At 41.1% G+C, this 27,350-nt stretch overlaps 1 protein-coding gene across 2 annotated transcripts in view; it reads left to right on the top strand.

Annotated features, from left to right (window-relative positions):
* The window catches only part of LOC132900778 (cytochrome P450 3A30-like), a 28,534-nt gene extending 5,330 nt beyond the window's left edge, over nt 1-23,204 (top strand). For both annotated transcript variants that reach the window (XM_060943064.1, XM_060943063.1), the window contains exons 3-14: nt 2,438-2,531; nt 6,865-6,917; nt 7,491-7,590; nt 7,721-7,840; nt 9,661-9,743; nt 16,255-16,403; nt 17,223-17,347; nt 17,476-17,560; nt 17,673-17,833; nt 18,368-18,594; nt 22,172-22,328; nt 22,430-23,204. In XM_060943064.1, coding sequence (XP_060799047.1) covers nt 2,438-2,531; nt 6,865-6,917; nt 7,491-7,590; nt 7,721-7,840; nt 9,661-9,743; nt 16,255-16,403; nt 17,223-17,347; nt 17,476-17,560; nt 17,673-17,833; nt 18,368-18,594; nt 22,172-22,328; nt 22,430-22,513 — 1,438 coding nt within the window. In that variant the 3' untranslated portion in view covers nt 22,514-23,204. The remainder of the gene's footprint in view (nt 1-2,437; nt 2,532-6,864; nt 6,918-7,490; nt 7,591-7,720; nt 7,841-9,660; nt 9,744-16,254; nt 16,404-17,222; nt 17,348-17,475; nt 17,561-17,672; nt 17,834-18,367; nt 18,595-22,171; nt 22,329-22,429) is intronic.
* The last annotated feature ends 4,146 nt before the right edge of the window (nt 23,205-27,350 follow it).

Genomic DNA, 27,350 nt, shown 5'->3' with positions numbered 1-27,350 from the left:
CAGGGCTCTGTCAGATAGTAAGTAACCACTACCAGGCCTTTCAATTACATGAAACCTGCGACGGATAACTTCGTAGACGCCTAAATTAAAGGTCAGGCGCCCAAAATATGCTACCAAAAGCAAAAAAACCCGAAATGCTGATTAAATAAACTTGGCTGCATAAAACCCAATGTCTTGACTTTCTTCTTTAAAAACACAGGAATTAGCATGTATTTCTCGTAATTGACGCGAAATCTGCACCGTTCCCGAACCCGGAACTAGCTGTAAGCCTCGTGCAGAGCACGAATTCTCCATCAACGGCGATCAGCACGCTATGATTTCGCGGAGGAGCGAGACTCGTGTACCAATGACCAGAGCGGGATTTCCACATTAGGTAAATCATCTTTTTGCCAACCGCCATAACAGCTTTTAGGTGCATTACCACCACCTTCTGGACTGGAATGTGAACCAGACTGTTTACTACCCTATTGTGCTAAATTCTCCTAATAATTCCTGTATCATTTAAAAACCTAAAAATAGCCCTATATCCCACATTATCTGACCTCAACTGCAATATCTCTCTGATACCCAGTGTCATATGATTTAAATCAGGTAAAAGACTGAATAAAAGAGCTATTCAGGACACAACTGTGTGTATTTAAGATACAGCTTGCATCTTAAATCCACACAGTTGTGTAATGCCGCTTTTCCACTACAAACGCGGCTGAGTCGGGCTGAGCCGTGCCGTGCTGAGTCGGGCTGAGTGGGGCTGTTGGAGTTGCATTTCGACTACAACCGCGCTGAACCGTGCTGGCTGGAAGTGGGTGGACATATTGGGTGGAGTTAGCGAAAGTGGGTGGACGTCACGTGATGTCGTTAGGCGGCGCAAACAGTGACATCAGTGAGCTTTTAAGCGGTAGTCTCACGACCCGGATAGTAAACAATAAACATGGAGGACATGGAGTCGTTAGTGTTGCTGGTCTTGGTGCTGTGGCTTGTTGTCACCGACAACGCCAACAGATACCGGCAAGAGCGTATAGATGAGGCGAGGCGCATAAGGCTTCAGAAATTCTCGTAATTTGTAATTCTTCTTCTTCCGGGTTTACGGTGTTTACAGATCCCAGCGTGCTCGCGGGGCGTGTGTGGGCATGTGAGGACACTCCTCCTCACCAATCAGTGCACAGGGGAGTGTCTCCTCACACCCCTAGCCCCACTCGGCTCGGTTTGGCTCGCTTCAGCCTCACTCCAAAACCGTGCGAGTTTTGGGTGCTGGGTAGGGCTGAAGCGAGCTGAGTCGTGCTGCTCTGAGGTAGTCGAAACGCGAGCCGTGTCGGGCTGAAGTGAGCTGAAAAAGAGTAGTGGAAAAGGGCCGTAAGTGTGGGTGGAATCAGTGACTTGGAGCTTGGTCCTCTTGTTGATGATAGTCTTAGACACTGGCCTTTCATTTAAACTAGGATCTTTTACCTGACTACATACTGTGAATTGCACTGCCGATTCTTATGATGTGACTGAAAAACCTTTTGTGTCACAGGTCTGCTCTTTGATGGCAACAGTGCGTAACTTGCTTTTTCATTCACAGGCTCCTTTCCTCCAGGCTCCTCAGGCCCCAACACATCTTTTAAATACTAACTGTATTCTAATTATTTTTGTCATGTACATCAAGAGGGATTAATGCTGTAGACATTTTGCAATAAAGGTAAAAATAACATTCATAGATTTTATTTATTCGTAACTTTGTAGCTAAAAAAGTGGCAGCAGGTTTAAACACAGAGCGCTGGGAAAACAGCACTGTGCTCGTGCAGAAAAGCCCAAATTACCCTGTATCATGACAGAAAAAGCCCAAATTCAGAAATACAGGGTGTAGCCCAAATTATGTAATTGAAAGGCCTGACTACAGTTTGAAACAGCAGTCAAATCTAAAATGACTTCCCCATGTTGCAAAAGTACAGGAAAAATGAACTCTTGTAGAAATCAGTCTTGCTCCACTTATTCAGTCCAAACCTCAACAGGCGGTGGGGATGAATGCTAGCGATGTAGAAATGGGAGAGTGAACATTTAATATTTATTGGGGCACTTGAATGGCGCAACAGAAAAGTGTTCACCCTATCCAGAGAGTTCGAATTCAAATCCCGATGATGCCACAGCTGTCCATGTCCGGGAGTCCAAGAGAGTAAAATTGGCCATGCTCTCAGGGAGGGAGGGATGGCATGCTCTCTCTCTCTCTCCTGTCAGTAACCGCAATACTAGTCAATCATGGGTGGGTTCCTCCGAGTGTGTTACTCTGCCCCGATACTGCCTGAGCAGGCAGTTCAAAAAAGATGCGGTTGGCTGGTATCACATGCCTTGGAGAAAGAATGTGATAACCTTTGCCCTCCCTGGTTGATAGCTGTTGTGTGATAAGGTAGAGCTGTCTAGTGAAAACACTGAATGAAATATGTGTTATGTTATTTGCCTGTAGTTACGGTGTTTGGCCGTTAAGATTTTTTAAAAACCTGGGGATCCCAGGACCAAGGCCTTGGCCCTTTTTGGGAACCTTCCTGTCCTACAGAAAGGTGAGTAACTTGACACTACTAGTGCATCTCAAAAAATTAGAATGCCATGAAAAAGTTCCTTTTTTTCATAATTTAATTCAAAAAGGTAAACTTTCATATATTTTATATTCATTACATGTAAACTGAAATATTTAAAGCCTTTTTTGTTTTAATTTTGATGATTATGGCTTATAGCTCATGAAAATCAGAAATCCAGTATCTCAAATTACAACCCCGATTCCAAAAAAGTTGGGACAAAGTACAAATTGTAAATAAAAATGGAGTGCAATGATGTGGAAGTTTCAAAATTCCATATTTTATTCAGAATAGAACATAGATGACATATCAAATTTTTAAACTGAGAAAATGTATCATTTAAAGAGAAAAATTAGGTGATTTTAAATTTCATGACAACACATCTCAAAAAAGTTGGGACAAGGCCATGTTTACCACTGTGAGACATCCCCTTTTCTCTTTACAACAGTCTGTAAACGTCTGGGGACTGAGGAGACAAGTTGCTCAAGTTTAGGGATAGGAATGTTAACCCATTCTTGTCTAATGTAGGATTCTAGTTGTTCAACTGTCTTAGGTCTTTTTTTGTCGTATCTTCCGTTTTATGATGCGCCAAATGTTTTCTATGGGTGAAAGATCTGGACTGCAGGCTGGCCAGTTCAGTACCCGGACCCTTCTTCTACGCAGCCATGATGCTGTAATTGATGCAGTATGTGGTTTGGCATTGTCATGTTGGAAAATGCAAGGTCTTCCCTGAAAGAGACGTCGTCTGGATGGGAGCATATGTTGCTCTAGAACCTGGATATACCTTTCAGCATTGATGGTGTCTTTCCAGATGTGTAAGCTGCCCATGCCACACGCACTAATGCAACCCCATACTATCAGAGATGCAGGCTTCTGAACTGAGCGCTGATAACAACTTGGGTCGTCCTTCTCCTCTTTAGTCCGAATGACACGGCGTCCCTGATTTCCCTCAAGAATTTCAAATTTTGATTCATCTGACCACAAAACAGTTTTCCACTTTGCCACAGTCCATTTTAAATGAGCCTTGGCCCAGAGAAGATGTCTGCGCTTCTGGATCATGTTTAGATACGGCTTCTTTGAACTATAGAGTTTTATCTGGCAACGGCGGATGGCACGGTGAATTGTGTTCACAGATAATGTTCTCTGGAAATATTCCTGAGCCCATTTTGTGATTTCCAATACAGAAGCATGCCTGTATGTGATGCAGTGCCGTCTAAGGGCCCAAAGATCACGGGCACCCAGTATGGTTTTCCGGCCTTGACCCTTACGCACAGAGATTCTTCCAGATTCTCTGAATCTTTTGATGATATGCACTGTAGATGATGATATGTTCAAACTCTTTGCAATTTTACACTGTCGAACTCCTTTCTGATATTGCTCCACTATTTGTTGGCGCAGAATTGGGGGGATTGGTGATCCTCTTCCCATCTTTACTTCTGAGAGCCGCTGCCACTCCAAGATGCTCTTTTTATACCCAGTCATGTTAATGACCTATTGCCAATTGACCGAATGAGTTGCAATTTGGTCCTCCAGCTGTTCCTTTTTCATACCTTTAACTTTTCCAGCCTCTTATTGCCCCTTTCCCAGCTTTTTTGAGATGTGTTGCTGTCATGAAATTTCAAATGAGCCAATATTTGGCATGAAATTTCAAAATGTCTCACTTTCGACATTTGATATGTTGTCTATGTTCTATTGTGAATACACTATCAGTTTTTGAGATTTGTAAATTATTGCATTCCATTTTTATTTACAATTTGTACTTTGTCCCAGCTTTTTGGGAATTGGGGTTGTATTAGAATATTCCCTAAGATCAATCAAAAAAAGGATTTACAATACAGAAATGTCCAACTTCTGAAAAGTATATTAATTTATACACTCAATACTTGGTTGGGGCTCCTTTACCATGAATTACTGTATCAATGCGGTGTGGCATGGAGGTGATCAGTCTGTGGCACTGCTGAGGTGTTATTGAAGCCCAGGTTGCTTTGATAGTGGCCTTCAGCATATCTGTATTTTTGGGTCGGGTGTTTCTCATCTTCCTCTTGACAATACCCCATAGATTCTCTATGGGGTTCGGGTCAGGCAAGTTGGCTGGCCAATCAAACACAGTAATATCATGGTCAGCAAACCATTTGGTAGTAGTTTTGGCACTGTGGGTAGGTGCCAAGTCCTGCTGGAAAAGGAAATCAGTATCTTCAAAAAGCTCATCAGCAGATGGAAGCATGAAGTGCTCTAAAATCTCCTGGTAGATGGCTGTGTTGACTTTGGACTTGATGAAATACAGTGGACCAACACCAGCAGATGACATGGCACCCCAAATCATCACAGACTGTGGAAACTTCACACTGGGCTTCAAACATCTTGGATTCTGTGCCTCTCCACTCTTCCTCCAGACTCTAGAACCGTGATTTCCAAATTAAATGCAAAATGTACTTTCATCTGAAAAGAGGACTTTGGACCACTGAGCAACAGTCCATTTCTTTCTCTCCTTAGCCCAGATAAGACACTTCTGACATTGTCTCTGGCTCAGGAGTAGCTTGATATTAGGAATGCGACAGTTGTATCCCCTTTCTTGAAGATGTCTCTTCGTGATGGGTCTTGATACACTGACCCCAGTCTCAGTCCACTCCTTGTAAAGCTCTCCCAAGTTCTTGAATCAACTTTTCTTGACAATCCTCTCAAGACTGCGACCATCCCTGTTGCTTGTACACCTTTTCCAGCCACCCTTTTCAGCAATGACCTTTTGTGGCTTACCCTCCTTGTGGAGGGCATCAGTGATCATCTTCTGGACAACAGTCAAGTCAGCAGTCTTCCCCATGATTGTGGTTGTGTGTACTGAACTAGATCAAGAGATGCACTGTGCTCATACTGTTACTCAAACTCGAAATGCAAGTCTAATATTTTGAGATGGTTTTTTTTTTTTGTTTTTGTACTGTATGCTAGAGCCCTGCACTCCCGCGGGACCCGCCGCAAAGCAGTGCGGCGCGGGCCAAATTTTGAAAGCTCATTGCGGGCGGTACCGGAAGTGCACATATGCGCGCGCGGGCGGGAGTGCGCACATGCGGCGTGGGTGGGAGCGGTGATGAGCTGCAGTCCCGCTAACTAAAAACGTGTTTGAAATAAAATTTATAAATTATTAATTTGTCTATCATATATAATTTGTGCTGGATATTTTATTTGGCATTAATAAAAACATTTTAAGATGCCTAAATTTGCAGAGAGAGTCAGATTGCCAGATTGAGTGAGGAATGGCATCTTAAATTTGCCATTGATCACCCTAACGGGAAATCCTTTGATCACTCTAATGACTCGCAGTTCACACCCAGCTAGCAAGAGAACCATGAGTGAAGTGATTTACTGCTTGCGTTAGTCTACAACTCTAATCAGAGAGACAGGTTACACAGTGACGGTAGGCTTGACTCAATGCTATCCCAGAAATCCTTCCTGTAATATGCAAATTTGGCTGTCCAATCAGAGGTGGCCAAATTTGCATATTACAGGAAGGATTTCTGGGATAGCATTGAGTCAAGCCTACCGTCACTGTGTAACCTGTCTCTCTGATTAGAGTTGTAGACTAACTCAAGCAGTAAATCAATTCACTTCTCTTACTAGTTCTGCTTTGCAATAAAAAAAAAAAAAATTGGTACAAAGCAAGCCCATTCACTTTTTTATGCTGATCAGAGAATTACAATGGTTTCTCATGTGATAATGTGCGATTCGCGATTAAATATTTTAATCGCTTGACAGCACTTTATTATTATTATTATTATTAGACACACTACATGCTGAATTCAGAAACAAGGTAAATAATAACAAACGTGAACGTGAGCTGTAGATATTTATGCTCAAATCCACTCAAAGTAGGGGGCGGGGCACCATCACGCTGTGTCAAGACAAGAACTTTCCTGAGAAATAACGCGAACGTCTGCATCATGCGGGATTTGCGGGCAGGAGTGGGACAAAATATGGCGGGCGGGAGCGGGACTGAAAATCATAATTTTTTGCGGGCGCAGGCGGGAGCAGGACTGCACAATGCGGGCGGGAGCGGGACTGAAAAATCCGACCCGCGCAGACCTCTACTGTATGCCATACTGATTAAAATAGAAAAATGCTTGAAACATTTTAGTTTGTGTAATGAGTCTATAATATATAACATTTTCACTTTCTTAAATAACTGATGGAAAATATTGAACTTTTTCACAATATTCTAATTTTTTGAGATGCACTAGTACAGTGGTAACATTGTGTATACATATCGGTGTTGAACCATGCCGAAGTGGTGTATTGCTCCCTTTTGTAATGTTTGATTCCATTTCAGGGTTTTCACAATTTCGATATGGAGTGCTTCAAGAAATATGGAAAAGTTTGGGGGTAAGTACAAATTACAAAGGTTGATTTCAGTCGTTAAAGAATTTGTGTTGGATTTAAAATACCTAAGGCCACACCAATTTAATTAGTTGGTTCTTGGATTTTTTTCAGGAAAAATATGAAGCGAGCGGGCGAAATAAAATGTAAAAAATGCTCTGATGGTAAAATTAGCAGTGGAAATAGACCAAACAATACAGGCAAACCAGTAAATAGAATTTCAACATACCTGTCAAAGATTTTACGATTCTGTTCGCTGAATATCCTAACAATCACAAACACAGGCTTTGCAGGACTCCCCTCCGCAGGCATGTTTCTTCCACAAGTCTTTATTGAAAGTGAAAGGGGTGATTTTGATTGGTTTTCGACGTCACGCGATTTTTCTTTTTATTATATTGACACATTCACAAACAAAGTACCTGAATTTATCAAAATTCATTGATTTCCTCACAAGTGACATAGAGACTTATGTCACAGTTTTGGTTCTCCATGTCCTGGATGGAGCCCGTATGAAAAATAAGAGTGGTGTATTTCCCAGTAAAACACTCGTGTCCATAGAATACATGTATTTATTTTTAGGCTATATGATGGAAGACAACCACTTCTGATGATCTTAGATCTTGAAATGATCAAGGCTGTTATGGTAAAGGATTGTTTCTCTACCTTCACTAATAGAAGGGTAAGTCTGTATTGTCGTTCACAGGAACAATCAAATATGAACATGAACTCCGTTTTACATGATTACATCAGGTTTTGTTCTTATGAAGGGCACCGAGTATTGTTTACCTTTGTCTCTTCTATGTATGTAGAACATGCTAACGACTTATGAGGGTCCCTTCGCTGATGCGATAACTCTAGCAAAAGATGAAAAGTGGAAACGAATCCGTGCTTCGCTCTCTCCATTATTTACAAGTGGACGACTTAAGGAGGTGCGTTATTAAGTTACTTCATTTCGAATGCATCATATGTAATAATTAGAGCCAAATAAACAGGCAGCTTATAGGAGCAACCAGGTATAATAAGCTCCTTCGTGCCTGACCACATGTCTAATTACTAACCCCATGTCCAGAAAAGTTGGGCTATTCTCTAAAATGCAATAAAAAAACCAAAATCTGATTTGTTAATTCACATGAACCTTTATTTAACTGACAAAAGTACAAAGAAAAAATTTTCAGTAGCCACATCCCATACTTGCTTGCAAAGACTGAGCCTTTGGTGCTGCTCCTTTTATACCCAATCATGTTACCAACTAACCTGCTTATTGTGGAATCTTCCAAAATGGTGTTACTTGAATATCCTACAAACTTTTCACTCTTGCGCTACGTTCACACTGCAAGGCTTAATGCTCAATTCTGATTTTTTTGTGAAATCCGATTTTTTTTGTGAGGTCGTTCACATTAACAAATATATGCGACTTGTATGTGATCCTCAGTATGAACGAAAAGCGACCTAAAAGTGTTCCGCATGCGCATTGCAGGATACGACGACGTCACACGCAGTGAGCATGGCCAGTGTTTACGGAAGTAAAACCGCCCGGTTGCGGTATGACTCATCCAATCTAGCTTGAATAGCTGTATCCCCCCAAATGGAAATCAGCTCCCTAACCTCTGCGTCCTTCCATTGAGAAGATTCAGAACCTTCACAGCCCGAAGCGTCCCTCGCATTGATGTCATGCGCAGGGGCGCAGATACGTTTTTTGAACTGGGGGGGACAAAAAACTGGGGGGGGGGGACAAAGCTGCCAGCAAACCAACCCCAACCCCGATATGCCTGTCAAACTTGTTGTGGGTTACCATAGCAACCAAGCTCGAGCTCGCAACCTGTGCAGTCTGCGCAGCTCAACCAACCGAATATCAGTCTTTGTTTTGTTTTATGTGAGTTGTTGCAACTATGTATATACTGCTGTGCACCTCAATAAACCGAATGGTAATTAGTCTTTTGATTTTTCCGTGAGGTTTGCCTTATGCAAAGAAAGACAGCATAGACGTTTTTTCCTCCCTATAAGTGGGGGGGACCGAGCGAGGTGAATTTAAATCTGTGTGGGACGAGTCCCCCCCTCTATCTGCGCCCGTGATTATGCGCCATGTTGTTGTAACTTTTTTTGAGACCCGCCGCCTACTTCAGCGCAGAATAGTGACGTTTGTGGCTTGTTGATGACGTGTAAGTCGGATGAATGCGACCTGGCGGTTCAGACTGAAGTCGCATATGAAAAGAGCGGATAGGAATCGGAATTAAGACCACATATCCAAACGGCCTGGGTCGGATTTGAAAAAATCGGATCTGTGTCGTTCATATTGTCAATAAAAGATCGGATACAGGTCACATATGGGCGAAAAGATCGGATTTGAGTCACTTCAGCCTGCAGTGTGAACGTAGCCTTATTTTGCTTACATCCCAACTTTTTTTTTTTTTTTTTGAGTGTTGCAGGCATCAAATTCTAACTTTGTTTATATTTACAAAATACAGTTAGTAAAACTAATAAATCTTTTCTTTGTACTTCTGTCAGTTAAATAAAAGTTCACATGAAATGTCATGTGTGGGGGTTTTTTGTTTTTTGTTTTTTAAATTGCCTTTTGGGAAAATATCCCAACTTTTCTGGAAAAGGGGCTAGTAAATTAAATATCCAATTATATAATATGCTGATTGTCTTCATGTAACATTTGGTTAACTCAAGGTGATTTTTCACTTTCTGATATGGCTATTGTGGATAATTATGAATAACATTTTTTTTTCCATCTGATCTCTTCCAGATTTTTCCTATTGCTGAAAAATATGCGGATCGCTTTATTGACAATTTGAAGAGAAACCCAAGAGAAACAATCAAAGTTAAAGAGTATGTGTTTGTCACTGATCATGCAAAAAGCACTTTTTCTCAGAATTGTGAAGATGACCATTCAGTAGCTTACAAAATAATTAAGAAGCTGAATAATCATCTGAAGTTTGATTTTATAATTTAATCGAAAAAATAGTGTCATATCTAAGGTGCAATGACTGTACATTTAGTAAATACAACCCTGAAGGGTGTTTTGGTTTGAGTCCCCTAAAGAATCTTTGAGGAAGAAACTTTAAGGCTTTTCTTTTTACCTGTAATAGAGGATTTCTCTTTCAAACAAGGGTTCCAAGTAGAATCCATTCAGGAAGTTAAGAATCCTTGAAGCACCCTGTAGTGTAGTGTAATCTTATTTTAGTACGTTAGTTTAAACTAACCTTTGTAATAAAATCCACAAAGGTAACTCTTTAAAGGTTGACATGTACAAAATTATTTATGACTGACAAAGATTCATACACATAACAATGAAGACTTGTCAGACTGTGCACACTATGTACAAACTCTGCAATTTAAAAGTAGACAGCCTTTCGATTTCATAAAATTGGTGAAATTTAGTTCCCTCTGAAATTTGGTCATTGTGATGCATGTTCATTTTTGTAATATCTTTTTAAAAAAAACCAGGCCATTCTGTAGCTGGGAAGTTATTTAATTTGAGGAGATTCCCTAGCAAATAATGTGCATGAAATCGCTCACTTTGCGCAGTCAAGCAGACACAGGAAGTCCGTGTGCGCAAGCGCGGGTTTACCTTTGAGCTTGCTCTGACAGTTACATCATTCTGTTGCTAAACGAACAGCTGATCACACAGGTTCTCGCTGATGGCCAATATTTATTAGTTTGGTCCTGCGCTTCCTTTCCTTCAATATATCGTCTTTTCTTCTCGCTTTCCGTTACTGTAGTCGGTCTTTCACGTTTCATTCGCACACTCGCGTCCTCCATTTTTCTCTCCTGTTTCAAAATGTGTATCCCACAATGCCTTGTGTGAATGGGGAAAGCCCACCACGTGATGCATGATGTAGTATCTTGTATTACCTCACGGTGAAGCAAGAAAAAAATAGTGGAGAGTTTAGGGCCACATGGCCCTAAATTCATTAATTGTTCTATTTATAAAAAATAATAAAATTGGAAGTCTGTGATTCAAATTTAGTAGCTTTCGGTCCGCAAAACAAAAATAATTGGGTGTCAGGCAAAATTCTTTTTATGACTTGCACTTAAATCTGAAACTCAGTCTACCTTTAAAGCTAGGATGGGTAATTTTTTGTTATTTCTTGAAGTTATCTTTACATCCCTACAGCAATGAATAAATCAAATACTCATTTAAAAAAAAAAGGGGGACAAATGTCATTTAAAAAAAAAAAATCTGATCATTTCATTCAGTCTGAATGAAATGATTGGTTGGCCTACCTGCACTCTGCCCATGCACTTATTGTGTGTGACTGCCTAGTTTTGTGGAAGACTCCAGACATATGCCTAAAGCTGGTGAACTAGTCAACAGCTTAGAGTACTAACAATAGCCACATTCGTTGTTTCCAATCATTATGATATGTAAAAACAATAGCCACATTCGTTGTTTCCAATCATTATGATATGTAAAAAAAAACACCCAACATTGTGAATGAGACATGGTGATTGGGTATAACAGTGATGGGCTACGCTGGAGTGGGGCGTAGCCTGAACAGAATGAAAGGATGTCTCATCAGGTAGTACCGGAGAGTGAGGACTGCTCATTTGAAGGCCATGCGCTCCTTCACAATCATGCTGTACTTGGTCTCCTGCACTGCTCGCTTGTGGCTGATGCCGCATGGGGCACTTCTCCCCCTCCACCCCCAGTACAAAACTGCTCCCAGCCCTCTATACAACATGTCAGTCTGCAAGACAAAAGGGAGAGAAAAGTCAGGTGAATGCAACAGTGGGCCCCCACACAAAACCGCCTTTACCTGAGCAAAAACTAGTTCGCATAGCTCTGGTCACTGGACTGGATCTGGTGACCCCTTTTTAGTGAGGTCAATCAGTGGCTGGTGATGTCCAAAAAATTACATACAAACCTTCTGTAATAGCCAGCCAACCAGCCCCAGAAACTGCCTCACCACCTTTTGGTCTCGAGCAGGCCACATTTGCTGCAGTCTTATCAATTTGGCGAGGCACCTGCCCATGACCCAAGTGGAAGCTCAGATACTGTACTTCCAACCATCCAGTTGCACACATCCTTGCATTTGCTGAGAGTCCTGCATGTCTCAGCAATGTCAGGACAGCCCTCAGATGTTGTAAATGCTGCTGCCTATCATTATTGTAAGTAACGATGTTATCTAAATAGGCAGCAGCAGATGCACTGTGTGGGTGGAGAATTGTCCATGAGTTGTTGAAATGTATCTGAGGCTCCAAACAACCCAAATGGAAGTATGACAAACTGGTGTAACCTAAATGGAGTGGAAAAGGTGTTTGTTCCCCCCCCCCCCAGGATATTCGAGTCAAGGGTATTTGTCAATATCCCTTATCTGAGCAGTTCATCAGTACAAGGCATCGGATATGCATCAAATTTGACTTTTCTAAAGTCTAGACCAGGGGTGTCCAAACTGATCCATAAAGGGCCGTGTGGCTGCAGGTTTTCATTCCAGCCATGCAGCAGCACACCTGATTTGGCTTATTCAATCAACTGACACACCCACCCTTTAATCAAGGGTGGGTGTGGCTGCAAGTATTTGACTGTGTGAAGACAGTTCAGTTGATTGAATGAGCCAAGTCAGGTGTGCTGCTGCATGGCTGGAATGAAAACCTGCAGCCACACGGCCCTTTATGGATCAGTTTGGACACCCCTGGTCTAGACAGAACCGGACCAACCTGTCGGTTTTGGGAACCAAAAATCACTGGGTTGCTCCAGTCACTGTCTGACTCTTTGATTATCCCCATTTCAAGCATAGTCAAGGATGAGTTCATTCCGAACCACGATTTTTTTTGTGTGTTTTCTCCAGTTGCTGATATGGGCAGCTGCCTACCACCACCCCTGGAGGAATCTCAGCGTGATGCTCTGAGATCAATATGACCAGGTAGAAGCAAAAATGCATCAGAGAATTCTTCCTGCAACCTGACAACCTGTGCTCTCTGGAAAGGGGAGACGTAGTTTCCACAGGGGACCAGGGTGAATTGGGCTGCACTTTTTAGACTTGCCTCTGGTCCCAGCTCCTCCCTCTTGGGAACCACCATCACCAGATCCACAGGACCTTCCTCTCTCAATGGTTTCTGGAGATTGAGGTGCTAAATCTGAAGTTCATTCCCTCTATCCATTTGCCTGACCTCATAGTTGACTTCTCTGACTCACTGTGTGATCACGAAGGGTCCTTGCTACATTGAGAGTAATTTGGAGCTCAATATGGGAAGTAGACTAAACACTTTTTATCTCCCAGTGCAAATTCCTGTAGCCTATCTCCCCTATTGTACAGTCAGGATTGCTGTTCTTGCATCTATAGCAAATTCTCCTGGGTTAGGTGACTCAGCATGGGGAGTTTTGTTTTCAGGTCAAGAACATACTGAATTTCATTTTTATTCACAGAAGGTCCCTCTTCTCAGTTTTCCCTAATGATGTCCAAGACTCCATGAGGCTTGCAACCATACAGTAATTCAAATGGGCAGAACCCTGTGGAGGCTTGGAAGACCTCTTGTAGTGCAATTCGATCTAATGGCCCAGTGAGATCCATACCAATTCTTTTGAATGGAATCTCAATCAATTGTAAAGGGTGCAATGGCGCTTTTAATGTGGCCGGAGGATTCACCAGCTGACATTCATTCCTCATCATTCACCACCTGCGAACATCGGCATGAATGGCCGGCCAGTAGATATGGTCCATGAGTTGGTTCAGTATTTTGTCCTGTGCATTTCCTAATGCCCTGCCATGGGATTATGTTAAACCACATGGAATAAAAGTTCCCTACAGCTCTTCGGGACCAACAACTGGGTCATTTCCTCTCTTGTTTGAGTGTCCTACATCACTCAGTATAAACTTTCTTGAATAATTGAAAAATATGGGTAGGAGATTGCAGTGTTAGGCTGTAGGTTTTGACCATCGATTAGTCTCGCTTGATCAAAAGTATGCCTCAGAGTTTTTTTTTTTTTTTTTCTTGTGACTTCTCCAACGGGAAATCCCAAAGGGAAGTCCCTGCAGAGTGTGGAGGAGTGGAGCCCTCCCCACCTTCCACATCTCTCCAACATGGAGCTGACGCAGTTCTCCCCAGATAGATAGTGCAGCACAGGACACCCCCGCCCCCGAGTTTCACTGCAGCAGAACCCACCCACCAATCAATGCTTTACTAATGCTTTAAACCCTGGCAAATTTGTCCCCAGAATTAGTGGATGGATGAAACGAGGACTAACCGCCACCTCCAGACTATGCTTTTCATCCCTAAATTTGATGGTCATGGGCAAAAGCAAATATTTATGCATCTTCCAATGTACACACCTCACCTTCACCAATTGTGCATTTCCCAATGCCCTGCATTGAATCAGGCTTTGATAAATTATAGTCTGATTACAACCTGAGGCCACAAGGCCTGATATCTATTTGGTGGACGTTGATGGGAAATGGGAGACAGGTTTGACAACTGAAGGTGCATTTTATTTTCAGTTTAAACTCTACTTTTCAGCAACTTAATTTTTCTTTATGCACTTTAGGCACATACACACACGTGCATGTGCGCACACGTATGCGGCACTGGGATGCTCCGCGCTCTCTCTGTCGTTACCAGCTTCTCCTGCAAGAATGCAAGAGACACACACATAAACTGCCAGTAATCGGACACAGGTGGAACTCCTCACATGTTACCTGCTGGTTCTACCCAACTTCTCGGCTGTCAGTGGTGATACTTGATCTCTCACACACACCCCGTTGCCACAGTTAGATTTCACCCTCTCTGGTTGGTAGCTGTCAACTGTCAAGTACTCCTTGAGACCTAGGGTGGAGTCGGATTTGATCCAGGTTCTCTTACCTGGGTGGAGTCAAGCCAAAAATCCGGGGGTTGTTTCAGTCCGGATGCTGTTAAGTGTGCTTTTGTACACCATTTCGGGAGTTAAGAGTTATGGTTCACCAGCTCCACCACCCCCATGCTTCATCAGCTCCATGCAGAACTTTTGCATTCTACAGCAAGGACTATCTCAAAGCTGTCTTAATCTGTTTTTTGTGGTTCTGCTTTCCTTCATGTTCCTCTCATGTCTGCAATCTTAACTAAAATGGATGAGACTCCCCCCCCCCCCCCCCCCCCCAGCACATCATTGTTACCATAGAACCCTGTATATACAAGCAAGATAGAAACTATCTTTCACAAGTGATTTTGTGAAAGGACTATATCAGTTAAAAATAGGTACCCTATGGGTGAATGTGGCTACTGCTTATAAATAAAATTTTCTGATACCATGTCCATACAGTAAATATAGCATATATACATGTTATCAATTAAACTCGCCTCATCTCTTGCAAGCTTCACCAAGCTGTGAGCAGCATCAGGGCTTGTAGTATTTTGGTTATCAACTTTGTTGACTGTGTTTTGTTCAAAATACAGTGCTGTGAACTATATCTGTTTTCAAAATGGTAAGAAAGCACTTGTTCATTAATTGTCTTAGAAGCATTATTTAACACGTTTGAGCACATTTTGTTTCACAAGTGTAAAGACTAAAATAAAATTTAAAAATTAAAGCGAATAGCAGAAGTTTGACCAATTATACTTTTAACTTTTTAGTTTTTATGAAGGAGCTGATTTATTCCCACATGGGACTTTTGTAATTGCAAACCAAGCAGATCACTCAAAAGATTCCAATGTTGTTTTTGTTGAATGGCTGGAATTCTTGGCGTAAATATCTGCCAAAAAGTTCAAAAAAACTTAAACCTTTCATTTGACCTTTCAGAAGGACCAAACAAAAGCTGTGATAATCAAAAGGTAAATTTTCTTAAAATAAACACCACTTACTTGATATCGAATCAGTAGCTTTGGCGAACCACGAGGTGAATTTCGTTGATCTTTTTATCTGTCGATTATCTTCCGATACTACGAAGTTATATTGAGGTTTCTCTTATATTGTTTCTGGTTCTGATTGGTTCCGAGGTTTAAGAAGTAGAACAGGTAATCGAACTTGATCAAGATAAGTGCTGATTGGTTACGAAGTTTTGCTATTGTTACACTCGTTCTTACATTCTTACAACACGATGACATAGTGGCTTTGCCACTCGTTCTTGTGTACCTTTGGTAACATGAGATCAGCTGTTCGTATCGCGAGATCACGATTCGCCATTCTGGTGATTTGTAATGCTTATGCATAGGTGCATGCGCAGTGTGCTATTGTTACACTCATTCTTACAACATTAACATAGTAACTACTGCCTCGCTTCGCCTCTATGAGGCAGTAGCCACAAAAATGGACTGTTACTCCACCCCACAAAACTACACATTATTCCTCTTCAGAGTTGGCAGCTCTGACAGTGTATTAATGATCTAAATTTTTGTGAATTCTCTCTCTTTTTTTTCCCTCCCCCAGGGTCTTTGGTCCCTATTCCATGGACGTCGTCACCAGTGTTTCCTTCAGTGTTGAAATTGATTCCATTAACAACCCTGATGATCAGTTTGGTGCCAATGTCAAGAAACTTTTGAACTTCAACTTCTTCAGTCCCTTATTGCTGATACTTAGTATGTCCTATCTGATGTTATCAGATTATGATATTTGCAGAAGATACTGTAAAGTGTGTAATGAATATAGTAACAGTAAAACCCAGCAGTCACGCTATGATTTGTAGTCTTAATAATGCAATTCATTTGATAGTGTGAAACAGTAAAGATGTTATAGCATCATACAAATTTTGACACAGATCCAATCTTTCTGCTTGGAGTTCACATTTGTAAGTGACCCATAGTGATCTGTCACTAGTGTAAACAGATCTGCACATGACCCACATATGTACAGTTTCTAAGTCAGTAACGTTATATGCATCGTGAACACCAGCACATATCTGCATACTGTATTTGCAAGAACTAATTGCACCAGTACAGTACATCACAAAGATTTGTTAAGGCGGTTGTCTTCCATTCATTAATAGAATAGGAAACCTAAAAAATGCTGAATGCAGAGTGTTCTTGCTGGTTGTTTTCTTGCTACGAAATCCTACTTGACTAATTGGATATGACGCCTCCAATTTGGGCAAGGTTTGATTTTTTTTTTTTTCCCCTGATGTGCTTAATTGCTGTTTAGACTGCGGGGGGACCCTCAGCGTTGCTCAAATAGGAAGTCAAAAATATAAAAAAAAAAAAAAAAAAATGGATTTGAGCTGCTTATCTATAGCCTTAAGTGCCTCAAAACTAATTTGAAATCTTAGGGGTTGTGTGTTCAAACAGATTCCAATTAATCACAACTTCTTACATTTAAGGACAAAATTGGATTTGGTCCAAATCAATGTAATCTTTCTACTGTAATTTTAACAGTAATGCCTGAATGACCATTTTGTTTTGCAGTCATCTTTCCCTATGCTGGTCTGCTGTTATCCAAACTGGGTCTGAGCTTTTTTCCAAAATCAACTTTGGACTTTTTCGACAGTGCGCTGAAAAAGATCAAAGAACAGCATAGGAAAAATGAAAATGTATGTGTGAACAAATTTCCACTCTGTAATGTCTATTAATATTCTCACTGACCTGTAATACAGTATGTTGCAAAGATACATAAACAGAAGTGGCATTTAAAAAGTTGTATTCCTTTCTTTCCTTTTAGAGGCGAGTGGACTTCCTGCAGCTCATGGTCCAAAACCAAATATCTGATGAGCAAGCCAAGAAAGCCGACAAGCACCTAAGCAAAGGTAAGCGGAGCAACAATGAAATGTACAGGGAATCCAAGAAAGTATTGCTTCAGCTAAAAGCTTTAATGTTCTCGTTTCAAATAAATATTTAGACTTCATGGTCTTTTTTCAGGCTTGACCGATGAAGAGATTATTTCCCAGTCCTTTATTTTCATCCTGGGAGGCTTTGAGACCACCAGCACCACCCTCACTAATCTACTGTATAACCTCACAATTAACCCTGACTGCATGAGCAAACTGGTGGATGAGATTGACACAACCTTTCCTCATGGTGTAAGCATAAATATACAGTTTTTATTATTTTATGACAACTATAACAGGCAGCATGGTGTCACAGCAGCTCATAGCTCCAGGGTCCACGGTTCAAACATAAGAGCTCGGGATACTATCTGTGTGGAGTTTCGCTTGTTCGTGTGGGTTTCCTTTGGATTTTAGGGTTTTCTCTCATCATCCAATAACATGTTAGTATGTGGATTGACTTGACTAAATTGCCCCTATGTGTGAATGAGTGTGTGAATGTGTGTGGATGGTGACTGGTGTTAGAATCAGTGTGTTCACCTGCTTCATGCCCATTGTTCCTGAGACAGGGTCTACATCCTGACCAAAATAAAGAGGTAACTGAAGAATGAATGAATGATGAAACCAAATCACTTGGACATAGCAAGTCATGATTTCTATCAGAGAGGAAAAACAATAAAAAAAAAAAAATCTTCAGAGTAGAAGCACAAATGATGAAAACCCCTAATAATAATGACTAAATAATAATAAGACCTCAAATAATGACTCGGAAATGTATTTGGTTTCTAGGCTCCAGTGACATATGATGCACTGATGAAGTTAGAGTACCTGGAAATGGCCATTAACGAGTCGATGCGTCTCCTTCCTACTGCTCCTCGTCTGGAAAGGGTGTGCAAGAAGACGACAGAGCTTAATGGAGTCACCATTCCTAAAGAAACTGTGATCGTAATTCCTGCATATGTTCTGCACAGGGATCCACAGCTCTGGGAATCTCCGGAAGAGTTCAAACCTGAGAGGTAACATGATTCCTCTGTTATACTAAAGTTCTACAAGATGGAAGCTGTTGTTGTTGTTTAAATAGTGGCATTTGTGTAGCTTTAGCATGTTGTCAGATGTGGTAAAATAACTGCAATGGTTTGCTTATTCTTTTAAAGGAACGATCTATTCTAAGTGACTTGCCTGTTAATTTTTAGTGGAGTCCAAGATTTATTTTTCTAATGAAACTTGGAGTTGGCATTTTCCATCCATTATCTGTAGCCACTTATCCTGTGCAGGGTCGCGGGCAAGCTGGAGCCTATCCCAGCTGACTATGGGCGAGAGGCGGGGTACACCCTGGACAAGTCACCAGGTCATCACAGGGCTGACACATAGAGACAAACAACCATTCACACTCACATTCACACCTACGGTCAATTTAGAGCCACCTGTTAACCTAAACTGCATGTCTTTGGACTGTGGGGGAAACCGGAGCACCCGGAGGAAACCCACGCAGACACGGGGAGAACATGCAAACTCCACACACAAAGGCCCCCGTGGGCCACCAGGCTCGAACCCGGACCTTCTTGCTGTGAGGCGACAGTGCTATTCACTACACCACCATGCCACCCAAGTTGGCATTTTTTTAGTTTAAACTTTTCATAGACCTGTTGGTGTAATGATTTTCTATGTTACTCATAAGTCGGTTCGACTACCACCTGATAGCAGCACTAGTGATATTTAGCTGTCGCTTCTTCTCTACGTGAATGGACTGATGCAGCAGCACTTTAAGCTTTTAGTCACTTTAGCCTAAGCCTTCATCTTGCCTATATACCGTATAACCTCGAATGAACGCCCCGGGGGCATTACATTTTTCAAAAGGGGGGCGTTTTATTAGGGGTAAAAAATCACAGTTGATCGAACTTTTCAAACCCTAACATAACTGCCCTACTAATTTTCCCTAACTTTCATACGTTTTCTAGGTGAAAAGTCGTCAAATTAAGTGTTTTTAAAAATGGATTTTTTTATTATTTGGGGCGCTTACTGGAGTGTATACGGCAGGGCTTTGAACCAGAATTTTTTTCCTATTGGTTCGTTCCGAACAGAAACGGAATTTTAACGTTTCCGGTTTTGGGTTCCACCATTAAATAGACGTTCCCGAACCGGTTAGAACAAAAAAATTTCGTTCCCGGAACGGTTAATTACGTTCCCTGTCAGCTGTTTAACAAATGGCTATAAAGTTATGTCTCTGTCTCATCCAGCTTAAGCCAAATGTAGGCTAATTCTATTACAACCTTCATTAAATAAGACAAGAAATAATTCAAAACAATTATTATTTCAAATGTTGGTGATTTGGATTCTTAGTATGTCTTCCCATCTACACAAACAGAAAAAGTGCCAAAAATGAAAGGTAATTCGTTTAGTGTGTTACCAAAGGCGAGTCAGGCCCTATAGAGGGCTACCGCATGACGTCACCGCGCCGCGAGATTTTGTTAGGCGCCATATTGGAAGACCAAGTACACATCTATGCAAGTACATACATACATAAAACACACTACACCTGAAATGTAGCCAGGGCCGGTTCTGCCCTAATCTGGACCCGGGTGCAACATCGCGCAAACCCCCCCCCAAAAAAAACACCAGTCTAAATCAGGACAACCATCACATAACTATAACTATAAACATTTTATATCAACTATTTTAACTAAATGGGCTATAATAAATAAGCCTGCAGGCAGCCATGGCGGGCTGCCTCAGAAAAGTAACCATTCAATGACAACTGAAAGCCTGCAGCCACGGCGGGCTGCCTCAGAAAACTAACCATTTGTCCTACCTTAAAACTCGTTTTGCATTTTCTGCCTCCTTTTTTGTATTTTCAACCCTCCGTTTATTTTCTTTCCTTTTCTGAAAACCCGATTTGTGTCCAGACATTTTGTTCTGCTACCAACGAACTAACTCGTCAGGTCTCGTCTCTCGAGCCCGCGATGATTCCCGTGGGAGGGGCAACAACTGATACATTTTTACAAACAGCCAATAGGGAGGTTGCATCGTTCAGGCTCTTCTTTGCTCAGACACTCAGTAATTCACTTATTATCACATGGAGACGTGATAGCAGTCCACCTTCCCGCTCTCTCCATTCAGTCAGCGAACGTCACACAGGAAGTGAACCCCAGCGGGTCATAGAAACTTGCACAGGAGGAGAATGGCTTTTTTATTTGTAGGCTACGGAAACTTTGAGGAACGAAATAAAAACCGGTATTAACCGGTTACCATTATTTTTAATAAGCGTTTCTGTTCCAGAACATAAAAAATAATAAAGTTTCTGGTTTCGTTTCTGTTCCATGTGAAATAGAAAAAGTTCCCGGTTTTCGTTTTCGTTCCTTGAACCGGTTCAAAGCCCTGGTATACGGTAATGCAGGTGTTCCTTCAGCGAGGAAACAGCCCAGATATAGCTAGCGTGTCAGCTGGCTTGACACCTTTGATCTTTTCGCCGACCACTGTTACGTCACTCACTTTGCATAAAGCTCCCTTTTTGCAGAAGTCACGCGCCTCCCAGATAATTTGATCTGATCATTCTGTTTCTAATCATAAAGATGGACACACGTGTTGAAAAACACAAATCCTACACTGCAAGTTTTAAGCTAAAAGTCGTAAAAACGGCGGAGGAGAAAGGAAAGCACTGTGCTTCTAAACTCTACAAGATCGATCGTAAACGAGTCTGTGAATGGTGCCAACAAAAACACAAAATTGAAACTTTGGCAGCCGAGCAGAAAAAGGCTAGTGGTGCAGGTCGGCCTCTGCGGTATGTGGCCATTGAAAAAAAAAAAAACAGGTTGTTTTATCAGAGTCGGAGCAGGAGGTTGATAGCAGTGATTCAGACCAGGCATCGATGGATTGTGATAGCCCAGGACATTGAATTCATATTCGATTTGGATACTGGACTTGGATAGAAAACCTAGGGTATGTAAAACTGTTCAGACTGTTAGTTTTTTTTAATTTTGAATTATTTTTTTTAGAAATATGGGGGGAGGCATTAATTAGGGAGGGGGCGTTCATTAGAGGTTATACGGTATAAACTCTGCTTGCCCATTTTATTTTACTACTTAGTCTTACATACAAGTTTGCCTAATACAGTACATTCTGTGTATTTTGTGTGTATGTATTGTATTTGTACATAATTTTCCCCCATCTTGTATATAATATAAGATGGGGGGGGAAAATACATAACCGGCGAGTGGCCTAGTGGTTAGCGTACCTGCCTCTCAATCGGGAGATCGCGAGTTCAACTCATGGCCTGGTCCTACCAAAGACCATCATAAAAATGGTACCTACTGCCGTCTGGCAAGGCACGCTGCAATACAGATGTGAGTAGGGAGTCAAACTCTCGCGGTTACCAGAGGACTAGCCCCCCACTGTAACCCTAGCTATGTAATAGAGATGCCGAGAGCTACGGAAACGGAGATCGGCGTCGCCCTATGCGCCACTTGGCGTGGTAAGGACTTTGGCCATATATAATATATAAATATAATGTCTCTCTGTGACGACAAATGCTAACATCTCACAGGAATAAAGTAAAAATTTATTCCTAATAATGTGATGTGTCTGATTTCTTGAAAGGTTCGGTCATGGGAATGACATCAGCCCCTACATGTTTATGCCATTTGGTCTCGGCCCTCGTAACTGTGTCGGAATGAGGTTTGCACTGATGATCATGAAAGTGGGGATAGTGAAGCTGCTGCAGAACTTCAGTGTGGAGACATGCAAAGAGACACAGGTCTCTCATTAATGCTCTCTTATCATTAAATGAGGTCCTGCTTCTTAAGTCATGTAGGCCATGTACAAGCTTAATCATTGTCTTCTTCTCTTTCCTTCCAGATTCCCATTCAGCTCAATTCTCTCTTTCAACCAAAGGTTCCTGTGACTCTCAAGTTCATTCCAAGAACTCACAACAAGGAATAGTTCAGTGTGCATTATGCTTTTGTACTAATAATCATCTTTTCTATTTAGTGCCACATTAAGATTTCGTCTCTGATCTATAGGCTATATTGTGAGTGTCAAGTACAGCAAATTAACAACACTTGCTTAATTGTACATTTACTGTTTGGTACACGTATTAATCCACTTGGTACAATACATATATACAATTAATCACTGGGATAAATATTAATCCACAAGGAGAACACTTTTGAGCAGTACATGACAGTGCTCCATTTATGATGCTTTGTCTGTTTTATACCCCTCTTTTATACTGAGGAAATAATTTAATAAGCATGGAGGAAAAACTTGCATTAACATGTCTTTATTTGATTTGACTTTTATAAGACTTAAAATCAGTCCAGCAATGGCCAGGTATTTTAAAGTGCCTACTGTATGTCTGGCCTGTAATAATCTTACCATGGCTTCCAAATAGTTTACACAGGCTATGTCTCCTATTCTGTAAATCAGTAGGAGTACTGTAATTTGTTGTGACCCCATTCATTTGCAATGGTTGAATATTTCTTACCTTGGCTACAGTAATTAAAGTTCCAGAAGAAATTTTATAAATGTTATAATGCATCTTTGGGGGAGTACAGGTGACTTGAGATAACATGGACATGTATTGTTTTGGTCCCGTCCCCCCGATTAAACAATAAACTGAAATGTTATGGTATTTTTGAATTGCTTCTGCTAGTGTGAGTCATGCAACATAGTGTTAAATTTGTGATTTTTATTCATGCCAGTTAAAAAAGAAAGCTCCTACTACTTATATTATTGAATAGGCTGAAGACCTCTAGGTTAAGCGAAGTAAAGCTTATTTTGCTTATTTGAATAATGCTTGTAACATGATGAGCTGCACGGGCGATTGCTCTAAGACAACGAGGGAGGCTCAGCCTCCTCTAAAAATGACGAACATCGTGTAGGATGAATTGCACTAGGCTTATGTTATAGCCGACCTTATAACATTGCTATTTCAGATCCAGAATCATAGAAATATATGTGCTCAACCTAACTACAGTGCGAAATCATTCCCTTATAACTTTTTCCCCAGTTCACCTAATGTGTGCGTGAGTTTTTCCCCCTCGTGACAGCGCGATGCAGCCCAGCCTCAGTGCACTTCAATGGCATTTGGGAGCTCTGCGCTTTTCAATATCAAAATGCAAGACGATTATTGGACAAATACTGCGAAAACGCCCGCCCACGGAGTCTCACGGACTCCCAGCCTCAGTGAACTTCAATGGCATTTGGGAGCTCTGCGCTTTTCAATCTCAAAATGCAAGACGGTTATTGGACAAATACTGCGAAAATGCCCGCCTACGGACTCCCAGCCTCACATGGGAGGGACATGGCAGTTTCGGCGAGGAGACTGGCGATTGGTGAAAGCGGCCGGATATTTTCTTTGATTGACAGCTCGTTTCAACTATAGACGGGCAGCGGTGAATTTCAGTTCAGTCCCATGCGGATTCACAAGTGCTGTGGTGTATTGTAAGAGATCAGCTTACATTTCGATTTCATTCATTACATACGGTTTCTACCAGCTTTTTTAGTTTGTATATATTTTCATTGTAAATATAGTGTTGTCAAGTTTGCTATCTTAGTTCCAGAAATTTTGTTTATTTGAGTGACTGAACTTGAACTTGAGGGGGCTAGTCAGCTAGCAAGAAAGCTGCGCACGGATGCCAAGCATTGCTGATTTAATTTTGGCGAAGCCATTTGCCAGTCTTCCTTTCGAGGAGAAAATTAAAATTAAAGAGCAGGGTAGACCAACGCCTCAAATTGACTTGGTGAAAAAGGTAGGGAATAATACTCGTTCCTTTCAGCTCTCCTGGTACGAGAAAGTGAATTGGCTAACAGCAAGTGACCCACATCAACAACAGTAAATAGGCTACTTGAGTAATATGTCATGGGTGGACCAAAAATATAGAATCTATTTAAAATGTTTATGCTGAGTATATTATATTGGAATATATATTTTTCTGGATATGAATTAAACACAGCTACAATTTGGAAAACATTTTTAAACAAAAACACAGCCGAGAATATTTCACACTACAGACCTGGATTAAAAGTGAAGGGTTATCAAAATTGTCAATAAAACATTTCTCAGTCAAAATAAGTAAAATATAGGGAAAGTGTCATTGAATGAAATGTGTGGCACCCAGGTCTACTGCTGAGGTTCCTGACAAAGAGCTGCTTTCAATAATGATCAATTTTTAAACAACATGCCACAATTTTAAAATATAAAATGTTAAAATATAACCCCCCACCAACACCACCATCATGTATATTGGACAGTAGGCTAATGGGCCAAAAGAACCTGTTATTTCACAGTTTGTGACCCTGCCAACAATCAGCCAGATCAGAGGCAACAGTATGGGCAAAATTTATGTGTTTTCTTTTAAAATCTGGAAATATCGTAACCGACCAGCCTCCCCTGTTTGAAAGACTACCAGCCGCCACTGATGAGCTGTAATGAAGTTGCAGCAGTTGTTTAAACGTACTCAAGAACCTCCAGATAATTTCCCAAAATAAAAAAATATATATTTATGTAGTGCTTTTAACAAGAAGACGTTGTCGCAAAGCAGCTTTACAGAAAAATAAAGACTTTATAGTATTTAAGCAAGGCTGCCAAGAGCCAGGACACTGCATTTCCCACTGCCTGTGATTTGTATCTCTAGCAAACTAGCATTTTGTGTTTACATCAGTTTTATTCTGTATAAACTAAGGTTGTTAAAAGTAACACTTCTATTAATTCTTTTAAATAGCTTTTTTTTACACTTGTTTTATGAGCCATACCAGCCAACCTAGCATCTACAAATTATTCCTTAAAATATTTCTAGGAAATATGAAAGATGGTATATACTTGCAGCACTAGTAGGGTGTTGCAGCTGTCCTGCTGATTCATGAGCAGAATTAGAAACTATTGCTTGTTTTTTTGTGCCTGGCTGTGTAAGGTAGTGTGGTTGTGACTCTGATTTCACCACTGGGATACATAAACAAGCAATATATGGAATAAACCATACATCCTCAAGGGGCCTGAAACAATGTTGCATCTTTTAATAAAAAGCAGTAGGAAGGACACATTAATTTATGGAAGAGCCTTGTAGTTTACAGTCTCTCCTTGTTTGAATAGCCACTTCAAAAGAGCTTTTGATTCTGTTTGGCACACTGGACTGTTTTATCATACTCTAAAATGTGGTGTATGTGGCAAAGTACAACCCCGATTCCAAAAAAAGTTGGGATAAATTACAAATTGTAAATAAAAACAGAATGCAATAATTTACAAATCTCAAAAGCTGGTATTGTATTCACAATAGAACATAGACAACATATCAAATGTCGAAAGTGAGACATTTTGAAATTTCATGCCAAATATTGGCTCATTTTAAATTTCATGACAGCAATACATCTCAAAAAAGTTGGGACAGGGGCAATAAGAGGCTGGAAAAGTTAAAGGTACAAAAAAGGAACAGCTGGAGGACCAAATTGCAACTCATCAGATCAATTGGCAATAGGTCATTAACATGACTGGGTATAAAAAGAGCATCTTGGAGTGGCAGCGGCTCTCAGAAGTAAAGATGGGAAGAGGATCACCAATCCCCCTAATTCTGCGCCGACAAATAGTGGAGCAATATCAGAAAGGAGTTTGACAGTGTAAAATTGCAAAGAGTTTGAACATATCATCATCTACAGTGCATAATATCATCAAAAGATTCAGAGAATCTGGAAGAATCTCTGTGCGTAAGGGTCAAGGCCGAAAAACCATACTGGGTGCCCGTGATCTTCAGGCCCTTAGATGGCACTGCATCACATACAGGCATGCTTCTGTATTGAAAGTCACAAAATGGGCTCAGGAATATTTCCAGAGAACATTATCTGTGAACACAATTCACCGTGCCATCCGCCGTTGCCAGCTAAAACTCTATAGTTCAAAGAAGAAGCCATATCTAAACATGATCCAGAAGCGCAAACGTCTTCTCTGGGCCAAGGCTCATTTAAAATGGACTGTGGCAAAGTGGAAAACTGTTCTGTGGTCAGACGAATCAAAATTTGAAGTTCTTTATGGAAATCAGGGACGCCGTGCCATTCGGACTAAAGAGGAGAAGGACGACCCAAGTTATCAGCGCTCAGTTCAGAAGCCTGCATCTCTGATGGTATGGGGTTGCATTAGTGCGTGTGGCATGGGCAGCTTACACATCTGGAAAGACACCATCAATGCTGAAAGGTATATCCAGGTTCTAGAGCAACATATGCTCCCATCCAGACAACGTCTCTTTCAGGGAAGACCTTGCATTTTCCAGCATGACAATGCCAAACCACATACTGCATCAATTACAGCATCATGGTTGCGTAGAAGAAGGGTCCGGGTACTGAACTGGCCAGCCTGCAGTCCAGATCTTTTACCCACAGAAAACATTTGGCGCATCATAAAACGGAAGATACGACAAAAAAGACTTAAGACAGTTGAGCAACTAGAATCCTACATTAGACAAGAATGGGTTAACATTCCTATCCCTAAACTTGAGCAACTTGTCTCCTCAGTCCCCAGACATTTACAGACTGTTGTAAAGAGAAAAGGGGATGTCTCACAGTGGTAAACATGACCTTGTCCCAACTTTTTTGAGATGCGTTGTTGTCATGAAATTTAAAATCACTTATTTTTTCTCTTTAAATGATATATTTTCTCAGTTTAAACATTTGATATGTCATCTATGTTCTATTCTGAATAAAATATGGAATTTTGAAACTTCCACATCATTGCATTCCGTTTTTATTTACAATTTGTACTTTGTCCCAACTTTTTTGGAATCGGGGTTCT

The sequence above is a fragment of the Neoarius graeffei genome, chromosome 16 (genome assembly GCF_027579695.1).
Source record: "Neoarius graeffei isolate fNeoGra1 chromosome 16, fNeoGra1.pri, whole genome shotgun sequence".
NCBI lineage: Eukaryota > Metazoa > Chordata > Actinopteri > Siluriformes > Ariidae > Neoarius > Neoarius graeffei.
This window is presented reverse-complemented; position numbering and strand designations above follow the sequence as displayed.